We start from the raw sequence: 17,045 nt of genomic DNA, 5'->3' as shown, positions 1-17,045 counted from the left end.
ATTTAAATTAAGCCATTTAAATCACGTGAATAAAAAAAAATAATTCGGATCCATTTTCTCATGAGCGCTTCTCATATATGAAATATGGACATACGCACACACAGACATATAACACAAAACACAAATGTGCAAACATACGTACAACACATAAGATAATAATAAAGGCCTTGTAGCTTTACCTAGGTGAAATCTCCATTGCAATGTTTAAAAACTCTATAGTCAAAAAATAAAACTGATCAGAAAAACATTAACCTAGGTTTGTATGAGCTCAAAAAATAAAAATAGAGCCTTATGATGTGGAAAAATGCAATAATAAAATAGATATTGAAAAAAGCATCCTGGTTAATCACAGTCGCAGATATAAGAATGGCCAAGCTGGAGTTCTGGATATCAGCTGTTATGGATTTGAGTCAAATCATCTTCTTTTCGATCTGTAGAAATCGTTTTAGTTAGTCTTTCTGGAATCCAAATCGGCTGCTGTTCTCCCTGTGGAAACACACAGACAGAGCCCCGACTCCAGACGATTACTGGGTCAGGACCTTTCCATTGTCCTGTTAGAATATCTTTCCAAAGAACTTTAGGCTTATGCACATTTTTTGGATACATATGCCTTTCCGCAGCACTAAGTACTGATGAATCCAAATTTAAAAAGTTTAGAGTAAAAAGGGTTATTTTAAGTTTATCTTTGGGGGATATATGCCCCTTATCAATTCCCTCCTTTTGCTTTAATAAGTACATTCACCCTTAGTTGCTTTTTTTTTTTTCTTCCTAGTTTTCTTTTGTTCCCTATTTTGTGGGTTTAAAATTCTTGTCTTCTTATCTTTTTTATCTTCCTACATCTTCTCTCTTTTTTCTTACCTTTCTGTACTTCTGTCTTAAAGTTTTCCACTTAAAATTTTTAATCTTCTTTATCTAAATCTTTTATCCTATTATCTTCCCATTATCCTGGGTTTTTTTTTTTTTTCCTCTGTCATGAAGGCATCTTAACCACCTTCAATTTAACCTTTTAAAGCCTTTTAAATATCATCTATACTGTACTTTTAAATGTACTTTTTCACTACCTACCTACAGCTTCACTATTTTAAACGAGGCTTAGATTCTGTTTAAATCGCTTTCATGTTAGTTTACATGGCTGCCCTTCAACCAAAGGCCTTTTTACTCCATTAAGAAGCTTTGTCTCAATCTGCCATGTACAAATACCTTTTTTTTCTTTCTTTTTTTCTTTCTCAAGCTTTTAAAGTAAATCTAGTTTCCTCAAAATCTTTTTAAATGGCATTTCACAACTTTTTACTTTACCACACAGATTATCTCATCTAGAAACATTTCTTTTTCTTTTAACCTTTTATATTAAAATATATTTTCACATCTTCAATCTTTTAATATTTCTTTTCTAGCCATTAACCCTTTTTATAAATTCACATTCTGAAAAAAACCCTTATAAAATTTCTGATTTAGACAAATTACTCCACTTTAATAAGATGAAAGACTTTCATGTTTTTTTTTTATGGTACTATAATAATATAATTGAAACCCAACTGAAAATTCTTATACTCTTTGTATATAAATTACACCTGATAGAATCTTAACTCTTAGTAACCTTGTTTTAGCAAAGACATAGACCAAAGCAATATTAAACTTTTTTTTCATTTACCAATTTATGAAAACACACATAATGATTAAATACATTACCTTATGGAACTTAATAAGTAAAGAGTACTTGATTTTATATTTAGTGGTTAACACTTTAGCTTTGTAAATTAATTAGATGTCTGTAAAAACCAAGATCTTAGACAAGCATAGTAAACAGAATTAGCCATCTCTTTCTTGTTGAAGAAAAATCCTTCTACAGGATACCATGATGGTCCCATTGATATATTTAATAACTCGTCTTTAAAAATCCATGGGCTACATTTTTGTATTGTATCAACATATGCCCTAGCTGTTCTTGGTCTTACTGGGGTGCCTTTTTTCTCTAACAATTTCTTTTCCTCGGAGGCGAATAACTTCAAACTTTGAGTCAACCATTTTCCCCAGTTTGCCTGAGAAAGTTCTAGGAACAGGCAACTTGAAATAAAAACAAAATAAATTAGAACAAGAACGCATTGTTTTTTGAAATGCTCACCCATTCTTTCGCTCTCCTTCAGGGGCGAGCAATTTCACTTACCCCCAAGCTTCAGGCGTTCCGCGTACGAGCCACCAGATGCCGCAGTCTCTGGCTGGGCACAAATCACGAGTCTCCACACAGCTTGTAGATTCAAACAGCAATTCTTTATTCCCGAACTCACACCGGCCGTCTACAAACACGTTCTGGGGGGAATCCACGTTCTTTTTCCAAATCCACACTCTGCCCTAATTCACTCTCTCCCAAATCCACTCCACATGGGCTTCTGTCTCCCAAAATATACTGTCTGACCCTAAGCACTCAAGAGGAACTCAGCAGCAGGATACGCCCTATTCCAAAAGAGGAACACCCTAATCTCCTATTATACTAAACCGCCCTATTCTAAAGGGGAAACACCCTACTCTCCTATTATGCTAAACTGCCCTATTCTAAAGGGGGAACACCCTAAACACGGATCCTGCCCTGGTCCTTGAGCAAGGTCACCTTTCAGAAGTCCTTCCACTAGACAGCATGGGAGTAAGCTGGCAAGGAATTTGTCATACCTACTTGGCTGATGGCTCCCAGCAGTGGAGTGGCTCTGTTCCAGACTTCGAGACACAGTGGCATGGGGCGGGCAGGCTCTCCCTCCAGAACTTCCTTCTACTGCTTTTGATGTTGATTTGTTCTTCATTTTCTTGGGCTCTGAGATGTAATGTTAGGTTATTTTTTGGTGACTTTTTATTGTTTCAGTGAATGAGCTCAATGCAACGAACTTTCCTGTTATACCTGTCTTCATAGTGTCTCAGAGATTTTGATATGTTGTATTACTGTTCTCATTTACCTCTAAGTATTTTAGTTACTTCATTCCTGGTTTCTTCTGCTATCCACTCATCATTCAATAGCATATTATTTAGTCTCAAGGTGTTAGAATAGCTTATATTTTTTATTTTATCATTGATTTCTAATTTCATTCCATTATGATCTGAAAGAATTCAAGTTATTATCTCTATTTTCTTATATTTGCTAAGATTTTCTTTGTGGCCTAATATATGGTCTATTTTAGAGAAGGATCCATGTGTTGCTGAGAAGAAAGTGTATTCAGTCATTTATGGGTGAATTATTCTATATATGTCTGTTAAGTTCAAATTATCAATTGTATTTTTTAGTTCAATAGCATTTTTATTTAGTTTTTGATTGATTGGAGAATCTATACAGTGGTGATAGAGGTGTGTTAAAGTCACCCACTATTATTGAGTTGTGGTCTATTTGATTCTTGAAATTGAGGATTTGTTTGATGTATGTAGATGCTCCATTGTTTAGAGCATAAATATTTATTATTGTTATGTATTATTGATATATAATTCCCTTAAGCAGTATGAATGTCCTTCTTTGTCCCTTATGATTATCTTTGATTTGAAGTCCACTTTATCTGATATGAAGATAAAAACCTCTGCTTGTTTACAAAATCCGTATTAATGATGTATGTTTTCTTTTCCCCATCCTTTTACCTTCAGCCTGTGAATGTGTTTGCCTAAGAGGTGAGTCTCTTGAAGACAGCATATTGTTGGGCTGTTCTTAATCCAATCTGCTATTCTATGTCTTTTGATTGATGAGTTTAGGCCATTTATATTCAATGTTATTATTGAGAAATTATTTTTATTCCCTGTCATTTTGATTTATTTATGGTTTTAATTTGAATTAAAACTGATTGGCTATTCTTCTAGTATAGTTTCTCCCTTTGCTGTTTTTCACTTTTATTTATCATTCCTTCTTTATGAAATATTTCATTGAGTATGTTTTGTAGTACAGGCTTTCTAGTTGTGATTTTTTTTTAAACTTTTGTTTATCATGAAAGTTTTTTTTTTCATCATCAGTTCTGTAGCTTAAATTTGCTGGGCACAGTATTCCTGGCTGGCATCCATTTTATTTCAGAGCCTGGTATATGTTATCCCAAGACCTCCTAGCTTTGAGGGTGTGGTTTGAGAAATCAGCTCAGATCCAGATTGACTTCCCTATGACTATTATCTGTAATTATTTTCTGGTAACCTTTAAAATTCGATCCTTTTTCTCTATGGTAGGCATTTTCAAAATAATGTGCCTTGATGTGTGTCGTAATATTGTGGTTTTGGGGTCATGTAAGCCTTCTGTATTTGATTTTCCATTTTATTCTTCAGGTTTGTGAAATTTTCTGATATTATTTCATTGAAAAAATTATGTATTTATTTGGTTTATATCTCTGCAACTTCACTTATCCCAATAAATCTTGAATTTGTTTTTTCATGTTGTCCCATATTTCTTACAAGTTCTGTTCATGGTCTCTTAGCATCTTTTTTCCATGGTCAACTTTGTTTTCAAGATTATATATTTTGTCTTCATTGCCTAAAACTGTCTTGCAAGTGACCTAGTCTGTTGTTGATGCTTTTAATTGAATTTTTAATTTTGTTTATTGATTCCTATATTTTGAGGATTCCTGCCTGATTTCTTTTCAGAATCTCTGTCTCTTGAAGTGATCTTTCACTTACTCTATATTTCTGTCTGATTTTACTCTTTATATTGTTCTTTTCCTTGAAGATCAGTTTAAATATGTACATTTTGAACTTCTTCTCTGACATTTCTTCCACTGTGGTGTTGATGGATTCTGTTATTAGAGTATCTTGTTTTGTTTGGGGCAATTTGTTACCTTGGTTTTTCATGTTGTTAGTGTGTCTACCTTCTACCAGTATGGATCTAAGGCAGAAGAGCTTCTACCATCTAGATTTATAGTTTCCCTGTTTTCAGTATCTCACCATTTGGGGGGAGACAAATAATAACAACAATCATTACAAACAATATACAGCATTAAACCAAATAGTTCCTGCTGTGACATCTACAATGTTAATTGTCACAATAAACAGAATTGAAATAAGTTATTGCCTACAATAAAAATGGTAAGTTGACAAAAGAGTTTACAATTTTGGATGGTGAACAGGGAGAGAATAGAAGTGCTGCTTATGAGAGAGGATAAGAGCATATAGAAGTAAAAAATTGAAGAATGAAAAAACAATAGAGATTGGCTCTTATTTGAAGAAAAGAGAGAAATAGAATTAAGCAATACAGAAGGGTGAGAGGAAAAATATAAATATGAAGTAAAAATTTTAAAAAAATATTAAAAATAAAAGAACACAAAACAAAACTGAAAGATACTAATCAAACATCAAAAAGTAATCCATGAAAAATAACTGGCTTCAAAAATGCTAGAAATGAGGGGGAAAACCCCCCAAATATGAGTGTGTATAAATGTCCATGAATCATTAAGGTCACAATTAAACAGAGAAAAGAAAAAAAAGTGAGAAAAAAAGTTTTATGAAAAGTTAAAAAATTGTTTTCATTGGATTTCAAAAGATTTACATCTTCTCATCATAGTTAGGTAGAGTCATCAGGAGCATGATGCTCCACCCTCCAGATGCTGGAGTGAGTGAGGTAATCTCTTAGGCAGAATTCCTGAAGTGGAGTTTAGGCTTTGATGGGCCCCAGGCTCTTTGCTGAATGTTGTTCTGGAGATTTTAAATCAGCGCTCCTCCATGGCCCAGCAGTTGCCGGGGTCCGTGATGGAAGACTGTACACCAGGGACTTCCCCTGGGTTCTACTCATAGGTTGGAGGAGTCAATTCATAGTCCACTACATCACCTGTGGACTCTACCTTTCCTGGTCTCTGGTTCAGTCTCCAAACTCAATGTTGCCTGCCCCCCACCCTTTTGAATTCCTCTCTCAGCTGGTCCTGCAAGCTTTGGAGGGGAAGGGTGAGAGCCAAGTGGGTTTCCATGACCAGTGTAAGCCTCTGTGTTAACCCTGTGTAATCCTCTCTCCAGGTTTGTTTTTCTCCTGGTCACTTAAGAACATTCTATATTGTGCTGTGTGGGTTCGCCACGTCTGTATTTCAGGCCAAACTTGGGTTTGTTAGGGATCTGCTCCCTAGTTGCCTGTCCCCATACCACAGCTACAATATAGTTCTTTCTTCTGTCCTCTCCTCATCTTCCCTGCAAAAGAATATTTTGCAGCATGCCTTTCAGTTTAGAAGGGCAGTGTCTTTGATCTCTAACTCTCCATACCCAGACACACCTCAGGCCTTCTTGACGAGAAGCTGCCTGTCTGCTTTCTTGGCTTCATTCCACAGAGCAGCTAGGAAAGCAACCTTCTCTACTCTGGCATCACAACCCCCTCCAACCTATATCTTTTGATTGAAGAGTTGAGACCATTTACATTCAATGTTATTATAGAGTGATGTACTTTATTTCAGTGCCATTTTGATGTATTTTTAATGTTTAAATTGGACTTGATGCTCCTTTAATGGACTCTCCTTCTACTGTAATGCATCCCTCTGCTGGTTTTCATTTTTATTTTTCATTTCTTCTTCATGAAATATTTCATTGAGTATGTTTTGTAATATAGGTTTTGTGATTATGAATTCTTTTAGCTTCTGTTTGTCATGGAAGGTTTTTATTTCATCTTCAATTCTGAAACTTGATTTTTCTGGGTATAGTAATCCTGGTTAAAACTGATTTTCTTTCAGAGCTTGGTATATATCATTGCATGCCCTCTGCCTTTTAGTTTCTGGGTGGAGAAATCAGTTGAAATTTGAATTGGTTTTCCTGTAAATGTGACAATCTATTTATCTCTTGAAAATTTTAAAATGCTATCCTTATTCTCTATGTTAGACATTTGCATAATAATGTGTTGGAGTGGATCTATTGTGATTTTGTATATTTGGTGTCCTATATGCCTCTTATATTTGAATGTCCTTCTTATTCTTAATGTTTGGAAAATTTTCTAATATTTCATTGAAAAGATTGTGCATACTTTTAGTTTGTATTTCAGAACTGTCATCTACCCCAGTGTTTCGTAAATTTAATATCTTGATGTTTTCCCAGTATATTCTGGTTATGGTCTCTTAACATTTCTTCCTTATGGTCAGTTTTATTTTTGAGGTTATGTTCTTTGTCTTCAAGGACTGAAAATCTATTTTCAAAATGGCCTAATCTATTGGTGGCTCTTTTTTCCACTGAATTTTTAATTGGATTTAGTAGATTTTTATTTCCAGGATTTCCATTTGGTTCTTTTACAGAATCTTCATTTCTTTATTGAAATGATCTTTACTTCCTATTTATTTTCTCTTTCACTCTTTTATCTCATGAACATTTTAACTATGAACTTTTTAAATTCTTTTTTGACATATCTTCCTCTGTGGTGTTAATGGGGTCAGTTGTTGAAGTATTCTGAGTTGTGAGGTGGTTTGTTCTCTTGCTTTTTCATATTGCTTGTATATCTCCCCATCTAATAGGATGGTTATTGCTTCTTCTTTTAAGCAGATGCCTACTTTGTTAGCTTTATTGTTTTATAAGCCCTGGTGTTGGAAGAATATCCAGGTATTAATAGTTTAGCTCAATGTGTGGCCTCTATTGACTCCAGGATCAGATCCACTTTGAGATATGTCACTGAAGCCTATTTTCTATAATGATTTCAGAGTCAAACCACATATACAACCTTATGAAAAGTGAAAAATTTGTTGATATTGTTCTACACAATTGCTCTAATTTACTATAAACTTTTCATAAGTTTATAACTGGAACAGGCTGAAGAATTAGTTACTGAATAGAGTAAAACTACCATAACATTATATTAAGGCTGAAAAGGGGAAGAAGATTGGTCAGAAGAGTGAGAAAAAGATAGAATAGAATGCTAAGACTGAATTATAAAGGTGAAAAGTGTGGATCCTAGTTGAGGTAGTGGTAGACAGTGTGAAAGGAAGAATAGGGGATAAGAGGAACAAGTATAAACTAGGGATAGGAAGAATGATTCCAAATGATGTTTTAAACTGTTAGGAAAAAATGTATTTATGTGGGTTGAAGGTACGATGTTGGCTATTAGGGTAAAAACTTACAATCAAGATAGAGTTTTATATATTATTAAGGTTGACACTAAAGTTACTTATAGAAAACCATGCCAAGATGAGTTTCATTAGGATTTGGGGCATTTTGAAGGTGTCTGTCATTCTTTGCACTTGAATCTTTCCAGAGATGCTGGGACACAGGAGCCACTCTCCTAGTTGCAATGGACCTCCCATCAACTGGTTGGTTCTGGTTTGTCAGCTCAGGGGCCTGAGGCTAAGTGCTTGGAGGGTGTGGTATTGTGTCTGTTGTGTGTTTCTATTGTGTGAAGAAGTTCTGGATGAAGGCTCTGGGCTGTGGCCGAGATTGTGGAGAGTCCCTCTACAGTGTCCTTTTCTTGGTGGTATAGATTCTGGTGGCTTCAATAAGCACAAGTCCTGTGGTTGCAGATTCTCTGCACGTGATCGTTGTTGCACACATGTTCCCCTGGCCTGTGCAGCTCATTGAGGTTACTGTCAGTACTCCTGGAGAATGGAACTCAGCCAGTTCATACTGTTCTAGTTCCACTGCCCCAGATTTTGAATGGCAGGTGCTGATTCCCTCTGCTGACTGTGAGTGAGGCAGAGTCCAGCCAGTATCTAAACCATGTCCTATCACACTCCATATTTGTGGTCAAGGTTCAAGCTGGGAGATGAATTGGGCTAGGAGAGAATTCAGACTGGGAGCTCTGGTTGCCTTGGGCCCAGACATATTGTTGCTTTGAATGACCTCCTGCTGGCTGTGGTGAAGATCTGAGCACTTCCTCTTTAAGTGTCCCAAGGACTTAGGCACCCTCTTGTTGTGGCTTTCTGCCAGCTTTAGCCACCATCTGGGGTTCCCTGCCTCTATGATGCTGGAGATTTGGAGATTATGGGCAGCTTCTCTCTGGCTTGGCCCCTCAAAGGACAGTGAACTGGAGGAAAGCCTCGCTAGTTTTCTTAGGACTCGGTAACTTACCACTAGGTGTCCCTTGCCCCCTCCAGTGTCTGTGGGCATAGGCAGAAATTCCAAGGGCTCTCCCTCCCCTGTGAACAAGGGGAACCAGGTAGATCAGCCTCTCTTGGGAAGTACTTGCCCAACTCAGCACTCAGCTGCCACCAAGGCCAGGCAGAGACTGAGCTGAGACCAGAGATTTGGGTAGGTGGAAGTCAGATCTCAAATCTGAGCAGAAGAAAGGAGAACAGGAAGCCCAACCCATTTACACTTAAGATAGTTATCAATAGGTAAGGTCTTACTAGCGTATTCTGTTATTTCATACTTTTACCATAGTTCCTTTCTTACTTTCTCCCTCTCTTAAGTCTTCCTTTGTGGCCAAGTGATTTCTCTAGTAGTGTGTTTTAATTGTTTGCTCATTATTTTTGGTATATATTACAGAATTTGCTCTAGGTTAACCACGAAGCTGACAAAAAATTATTTTGATTTTAACAGGCTGTTTCAAATGTAAACATATTAATTGGTCATAAAGATAGGAACAGAAACAAAAATGGAGGGAAAAAAACTAATAAAAATCTCTACACTTGCTTCTCATTTCTTCTCACAAGTTGAATTTTTGATGTCCTATTCTACAACAAACTATATTGTCTTTTTCATATTAATGTCATTATTTTTTGTTTTGAATTTTAGTCTTTATAGTAAAGATATAAATGGTTTATACACCAAGTTTTTGGTTTTACAGCATTCCAATTTTGTATAGTTACTTTAAAAAATTGTATAGTTACTCTTATCAGTAATTTTTATACCTTCTTATGTGTCTCTTACTCAATAATTTTTCAGTTTGATGAACCTCTTTTAGCATTTCTAGTAGGGAAGACCTGCTGTTAATTTCTAAAGACTAGCTTTTCTGGGTATAGTATTTTGGTTGGCAGTTTTAATTAAAAAAATTATTTAGCAATGTGAAAATCTCATTTTCTTCATTCTTGGTTTATAATCTTTCTGCTGAGAAGTTTGTATCAGGTGAATTGGAACACCTTTATATGTTATTTGGCCATTTCTTTCTCTTCTCTTGCTGCTTGAGAATCCTTTGTCTTTATCATTTAGCATCTAATTGATTTGTGTTTAGTTTTAAAGGATTACTTCAATCTCTCTGTTAAGTTTCTCTGACAGTGTAATGAGTTGTTTCTCTGTGTTTTCTTAAAATTTATTGAGTTCCCCTAAAATAGCCATTTTGAATTCTATGTAAGAGTTTTCACTTATCATTTGATTTATGTCAGTTTCTGACACCTTTTTTGTCATTAGGTGAGGTGATTATTCCCTGGTAGTTCTTGAGGCTTGCTGAAATATGACAACAGCAGTATATTGAAAGATTAGTTGCTTATTCCCACCTTCATAATCTGACTTTGTTTGTGCCTGTCCTTTCAGAAATTCTAAACAGATGACCTGTTTTCTCTAATCCTGTGATCTCTTCTGCTGTTTCATCCCTAGATCATGCCCTAAGTCCTGGTGTGCTGAGAGTCTCCAGTTATTCAGTATGAATGGGGGAGGGGGGTGCCTAAATAGGATAGGCTTTTCTCACAAACCTTTCTTGGGGAAGAATTGAGCTCAGATACTTTGTTAAAATGGTCAATGGCCTATGATCAGATGCTGTGGAATTCTGACTGACTCTGGGCCTTACAGTGGGTGGACCATCTCTTGGCTTCTGTACAATGACTTGGTGCCTACTTAACCTTTTCTGCTTCCAAGTGGGCACTCTCTCTTTGTGGTCCTGCTTGGTTTGGAAGAGTGTTGAGGTAGGCAGTCCTGTGTCTTGCAGACTTGTTGAGTCTTACCCAGAGTCCATAGCCCATTGAGATCAGCATAGCACAAGGGCAAGACCAGGCCTACAGTGCCATATGCTGCCTGCTGCTATGGTGTGAACATGGCCTGAGAATATTGTAATCAGCCACAGTTGATACTGTCCAGCATAGAAGTCCTACCCACAAGGGTCATGGGCCTCTGCCTGGTACTGGGTTTGGCCTGAAGACTTTGTGGACAGTCACCTGGAGGTAGGAGGTAGGAGGCATTGGCATCTCCCCAGTGTTGGGTGTCACTGACCTGGCACTGAGTTCTAAGATAAAATCCTGTGCTTACTTCCCTATCCTAACCTTTAGTAAATGGAAGCTTGCTCTTTGCTGTGCCACAGCTGGCAGTAATGCAGGCTGAATCTTGAGTCCATCTTCCTGGGCTGCAGTTTCTGCCTAATTGTTGGCATGCTTAGAGGCTCTGTTTGTAAGTACTGATCTGGGTATGGGAGCCTTTGGATTCTGCCTGATGATGAATCTCACTGTAGTGGGTCTGGCACTGAGTTTCAAGGCAAATTTCTATGCTCACTTTCCTGCTATACTAGTAAGTGGAGACCTTTTTTTTTTTCCTGTGAGTGCTTCCTGAGGTTGGTGAAACAGTCTTATGGCCACCTGGCTCATGTGAGGTCCTCAGGCTCAGTCTGAGGGTGCTGACCTGGGACCATGGGTAGCAGGGCTCTGGTTGGTTCTGGGTTTCATTGTGTTGGGCCTGATTCCCTTTCCCTCTTCCAAGCAGGAGGCATTTCCTTCCACACTGTGTTGCTTGGGGTTGGGTAAGGTATGACATAGGAAACTCCATCCTGTCTTCCTCAATGTGTCTTTTGTTTTTATTATGCTAAAATCAGGTATTTTTTTTGTAAGGGGATTAAACTCAGGGGCATTCCACCACTGAGGCACATCCCCAGGCTCTTTTGTATTTTATTTAGAGACAGGGTCTCACTGAGTTTCTTAGCACCTCACTTTCACTGAGGCTGGCTTTGAAGTCGCAATCCTTTTGCCTCAGTCTCAGGAGCTGCTGGGATTACAGGTGTGCACCATTGTACCTGGTTAAATACAAATTTTTGATGTTTTGTTACAGATTTTAAATCATATATACTCAGATATTTAATAAGTACATTTAAAGCATTGTTTGGAGGGGTTAATTGATATATAATTGTGTTTTGTTTCTTATGTTAAATTTATCTTCACTTCAGTTGTTCTGGATTTTCTAGGAACAGGTATCTTACATCATTCCAATAGATGAGAAACCGTATACTGTGCACCTTAAAAAAAGGTAATTTTTTTTTTATTCTTTAGGTTTCATTTAATCTCTATGAAACTGTTCACTTGTGTTAAAATTGAGTATGAAAAATAAATATAGTTGTTATTAAAAGTTTTAGTTGTCTTGGATGAGCAAATGCTTGCATGTGACATTTACATTTTTGATCCTAATATTTAAAGTAGTCTTTTGTGAATGGGGATTGGGAACTGAAACAAGCAGGGATTCATTTCCTGAAGACTGCTTTTTTTAGTAAGTTGGCAGAACCAGCAGCACCTGCATAATCAGAGCAGAGGGAGAAAAGGAACAGATCTGAGTCAGGGAAAATATGTGCTCACTATTGGAGAATCTGGACTTGAATTGCTAGTGGGACACCCCAGGGAAAGTGTTCAGTTGATGGTTAATTTGGTTTAGAACTTGGGAGAGAAGCATGGGATTCAAAATCCTTTCATGATTAAAAGGATTCAACAAGTTAGGTATAGAGGGAATGTATCTCCATATACAATAAAAGCAAAATTTGAAAAACCAACTGCTAATAATCATGGTCGATGGTAAATAGTTGAAGGATTTCCCTCTAAGATTAAGACAAGGATGCTCACTCTCACCAGTTCTGTTTAACATAGCACTAGAAATTCTTGTTAGAGCAATTAGGAAAAAGAAAGAGAAAGTATCCAAACTGGAGAGCAAGAGTTAAATTATTCTTGTTTGAAGGCAACATGATTTTATATATAGAAAATCCTAAGATTCCACCAAAACAAAACAATCCTATAAAACTGATACACAAATTCAGTAAGTTACAGGTTATAAAATGAACTTTCAAAAATAGGTTACATTTCTGTACAGTAATAATAAACTAGGAAAGGAAAGGAAATTGAGAAATCAGTTCTGTTTATAATAGCAAAATTCCGATGGTATTTTTTTTACAGAAATAGAAAAAAATCCTAAGATTTATGTGGAGCCACAAAAACTCCAAATAACCAAAGCAATCATGATCAAAAATGAACAAAGCTGAAGACACCACACTACACACTTAGAGAAGCTATGATAATCAAAGTCATCTTTTTAATACAAGTAGTAAACACAGTCACAGAAATGAACAAGATATACCTATAGAAGTAGAGGATGAAGTTTAAAGGTGAGAATGTCAAAAAAAAATGTAGAATTGAATGCCATGGAAATATTTAAGGGACAAAGGAAGGATCTAGATGACGTGATTTATAAGGAGATATAGACATGAGAGAAAGCATCATTAAAACCTAACAAAACTTCTGTAATCCCAGCAGCTTGGGAGGCTGAGACAGTAGGAACTCAAGTTCAAAGCCAGCCTCAGCAAAAGTGAGGCGCTAAGCAACTCAGTGAGACCCTGTCTCTAAATAAAATACAAAATAGGGCTGAGTTCAATCCCTGATACCCCAACCTAAAAAAAATGAAAACAAATCTAACAGGAGATGGTGTTAAGGGAATGTAGCCAAGCATGAGATGCTTCAGAGTTGTTTTACTTGCCTTTAGACTGCCTTTTGATTTGACAACTAGATAGTCATTAAAAAGTTTTCTCAACTAATTTATGTAGTTGAGTTACATTGGGCTGGATCGAACATGAGTTGGGGAAGAAACTAAAATGGTATAATAAGTACTGGAAATGATAATCAGAAATGATTGAATTTAGATTTGAAATTTCTAATTCTTTCTTAGTATTATTCCAAATACTAAGAATAATAAGACTTTTATGCAATACTCTTTCACTTCATTATCAAAGTAGTATATATGCATAGTGCTAAGACCTAGAGTAAAGGAACTGAAAACTCTCATAGTCCTACATCCAATACAATCTTAAAAAATTCCCCTCCTCTTCTTGCACATGTTTTTTATTTTTTAAAAAAGACTCCATTAAGGTGGAAGTAAATATATTACTTTGAATAAAATTTAAGTATTTCAACAGTAGTATTATTTCATACTACCTTTATGTTAACAGTTGACAAAGTTTTTCTCTAAAAATCCAGAAAGCAACTATTCTGAATTTTGAGAACCATATGGTCGCTGCCTAAGCTACTTAACTCTGCTGTTGCAGCATGAAAACAGCCTCAGACAGTATGTAAATGAATGGGTGTGGCTATGTTCCAATAAAACTGTAGTGAAGAGTGGGCGGGATTAGACCTGAGGATTTGTTTACAGACTGTTGCTTTGTATGTTTCACAAGGAATAACTTCTTGCATTCTTGCACTCTTTTTTATATTCAGATATTTTTTGGCAGATAATTTTATGGTCTATTTGCATAATAAAGGATCTGTGAGTTCTCATTCTTCAGATATTTTGGTAAGATTTATTTATTTATTTATTTATTTATTTTTGCTTGACTCACAGACTTTATTTACGTTTGTCTACAGCATCATTTCCTTATGAGATAAACTAGTACAGCTCAGTTAAACCAAGAAATCATAATCATCTGAATTGTCTGTAAACTCCTATTAGCTAAATTTATAACCTTGCATTTGCTTAGTACAGCCAAAGTTTTAAATACAAGAGAGCACAAGAATAAACCAATGTAACATGTGGATTCTAGATCATTATCTGGGCAATTTAGAAGGTGGACTTTCAAAAAGTCTGAGGCACAATTACAAGAGAGTAAAATTCTTATGGAACCTACAGTAAACGTAGCAAGGAAAATTAAGACATAAAAAACACGGGAAAGCTTGTAGTAAAAATATTATGAAAATATTTCTACATAAGGTATTTTGTTTTTAGATTGGTTGAAGAGAAAAACATTCACTTTAAAATAAAAAATGTAATTTTGTTTGGTCTGTCTACTAAATACCTTAAAATGTTTAAAATTTTATTTAAATTGCAGCAGATAATGTTAAGGAAAAAGAAAAAAAAAAAAAACAGAAACAAAAACAAAAGCAGTATCCCATAACAAAAAGCCCCCAGCACAATTTTTGATTTCTTCTAATACTTACCTTGCATTGTCACTGAAGACACTGTGAAGAGAAACCTTTTTATTTTTAAACCAGAAAACCAAATAGAGATCAAGTGACCAGATTTTAATTCTGAGAAATAAAACTCTAAGAGCATTTTAAGCCATAAGTTATTTCAAGTGAATAGGAAAAAAATAAATTTTTGCTTATATCATGCAGAAATAAGCATTCATTTGTTATCCAAAAGAAAATTTTATGTAATGTGCTTAAACATCAAGGAGATTTATGTTTTATAATTAAAAAAAATTTTTTTTACATTGAATAAGTGCTTTCCTAATATAGAAAGCTCTCAAGATTCACAGGAGATATATTTAAAGTGTTTACTGATTAATTGTTAATTAATTCTTTAGGTCTTGGTAAACTAAAAGCAAACTAGATTGAGTTACTACCTTTCACATTGCCTAGAACATGGACTGTATTTGCTTATTTATTCATTTATATTTTGTTTAATAAATGAATATAAAGTAAGATAAACAGGCACAAATGTTATTGGACACAGATCACAGATGAACAACTTTTTTTCGTCTGCCCATTGTATCTATCAGTAAATTCTCTTGACTCTGCCCTTGAAACAACATACCCAGAGTTCACCCTCTTCCTTGTCTCCATCCAGTAATAGGACATATAAAGTATAGAGGTAGGAAATCATTAGAAAGTTATGTTAATTCCTAAATAACCAGTTTTCTTTTTTTTTTTCTTTCCTAGACTCAATGCTACTATCAAGGATATATTGAAGGATATCCAAATTCTGTTGTCACACTCAACACATGCTTTGGACTGAGGTTATTTATTTATTTTCTGTTGTTGATTACAGAAAGTCTAGATATGATATTTGGCTGTAGTGAATTCATTCTCCTTATTTTAAATTTATAACTAGAGGAGGATTCCTGTGTTGTGGTTATTCAGTAATAGTCTATGAACACACGCTCTCTGCTTTTATTCATACTGAAAGTTCAGTCCTTGTCTCCACTGCTGATCTGATAACGAGGAAGACAGTTTAAAAGAAAAAAGGAAAAAGAAATTTTATTGGTTTACTAGCAACCGAGAAACACAGGAGACTCCTGACCTAGAGTCTGTGATTCTCTCTGCCCCAGGGGAATGCAGGACTTTTAAAAGAGGAACACAGAGCTGGGACCCAAATGTTATCAAATAAGATTATCAGATAAAATTAAGTAGTGTTCAATAAATGTCATCAAGAGAGCTGTTGCTCATGTTCTCAGGTTTGGAGTTTCTTTATTCCTCTTGGCAGTGACATTCTTCTGGGTAGTGAAGAACACTATAGCTTAGTCTAGGGTGGGAGAAATGTCCATCTATCCCCTCATCCCTTGACACCTTTAGGGAGGGGGAGAAGGAAAGGAGGAAAGGAACAAAAACAAAAAACTCAGTTTTTTTAATGTTTTATACTTTTAATTAATTTTTTATTTCTTTTGTTATACATGACAGTAGAATGCACTTATACACTTTGATATGTCATACATAGATGGAATATAATTTCTCATTTTCTGAGTATTGTAGAATCACATTGGTCATACCCTCACATACACACATACGATAATAATGTCTGTTTCATTCTACTATCTTTCTTATCCCCACATCCCCTGCCTTCCCTTCCTTTCACTTCCCTCTACCTAATCTAAGGTAACACTATTCTTTTTTTTTTTTTCTGCCTTTAAACATGTACTTTTTTTTTCCCATTACAATTCTTAATACACGTATATACCACAGTTTTATAAGCTACTTACAGCCAAGCGGCAAGGTTTGGACTCAGAGCATTAAGTAGACCTCTGTTAACATCATTTTTTTGTCATGTTCCTCAGTGACCAGAGATATTTCTAACTTCCTTGTAGGTTTGGATTCCCTAGACTCCTCACTCTCTTTTTCTTTTTTAATTTGTATTTTATTGGTGCATTGTAATTATACATTATATTGGGATTGGGTATGCCATATTTGTACATGCACATAACATAATTTGATTAATCTCATCCTCCAGCACCTTCCCTTTTCTTATTTTGTTCTTAACTAGAGAAATGACAA

At 35.6% G+C, this 17,045-nt stretch overlaps 1 protein-coding gene across 1 annotated transcript in view; it reads left to right on the top strand.

Annotated features, from left to right (window-relative positions):
* Positions 1 to 5,524: 5,524 nt before the first annotated feature.
* LOC143398246 (disintegrin and metalloproteinase domain-containing protein 32-like) overlaps positions 5,525 to 17,045 on the top strand; it is a 134,348-nt gene continuing 122,827 nt past the window's right edge. The window contains exons 1-6 of the mRNA XM_076855276.1: positions 5,525 to 5,560; positions 8,375 to 8,554; positions 11,785 to 11,808; positions 11,993 to 12,054; positions 14,277 to 14,352; positions 15,717 to 15,793. Of these exons, the coding sequence (XP_076711391.1) occupies positions 5,525 to 5,560; positions 8,375 to 8,554; positions 11,785 to 11,808; positions 11,993 to 12,054; positions 14,277 to 14,352; positions 15,717 to 15,793 (455 nt within the window). The remainder of the gene's footprint in view (positions 5,561 to 8,374; positions 8,555 to 11,784; positions 11,809 to 11,992; positions 12,055 to 14,276; positions 14,353 to 15,716; positions 15,794 to 17,045) is intronic.

This window comes from Callospermophilus lateralis, chromosome 4 (assembly GCF_048772815.1).
Source record: "Callospermophilus lateralis isolate mCalLat2 chromosome 4, mCalLat2.hap1, whole genome shotgun sequence".
NCBI classification, from domain to species: domain Eukaryota; kingdom Metazoa; phylum Chordata; class Mammalia; order Rodentia; family Sciuridae; genus Callospermophilus; species Callospermophilus lateralis.
This window is presented reverse-complemented; position numbering and strand designations above follow the sequence as displayed.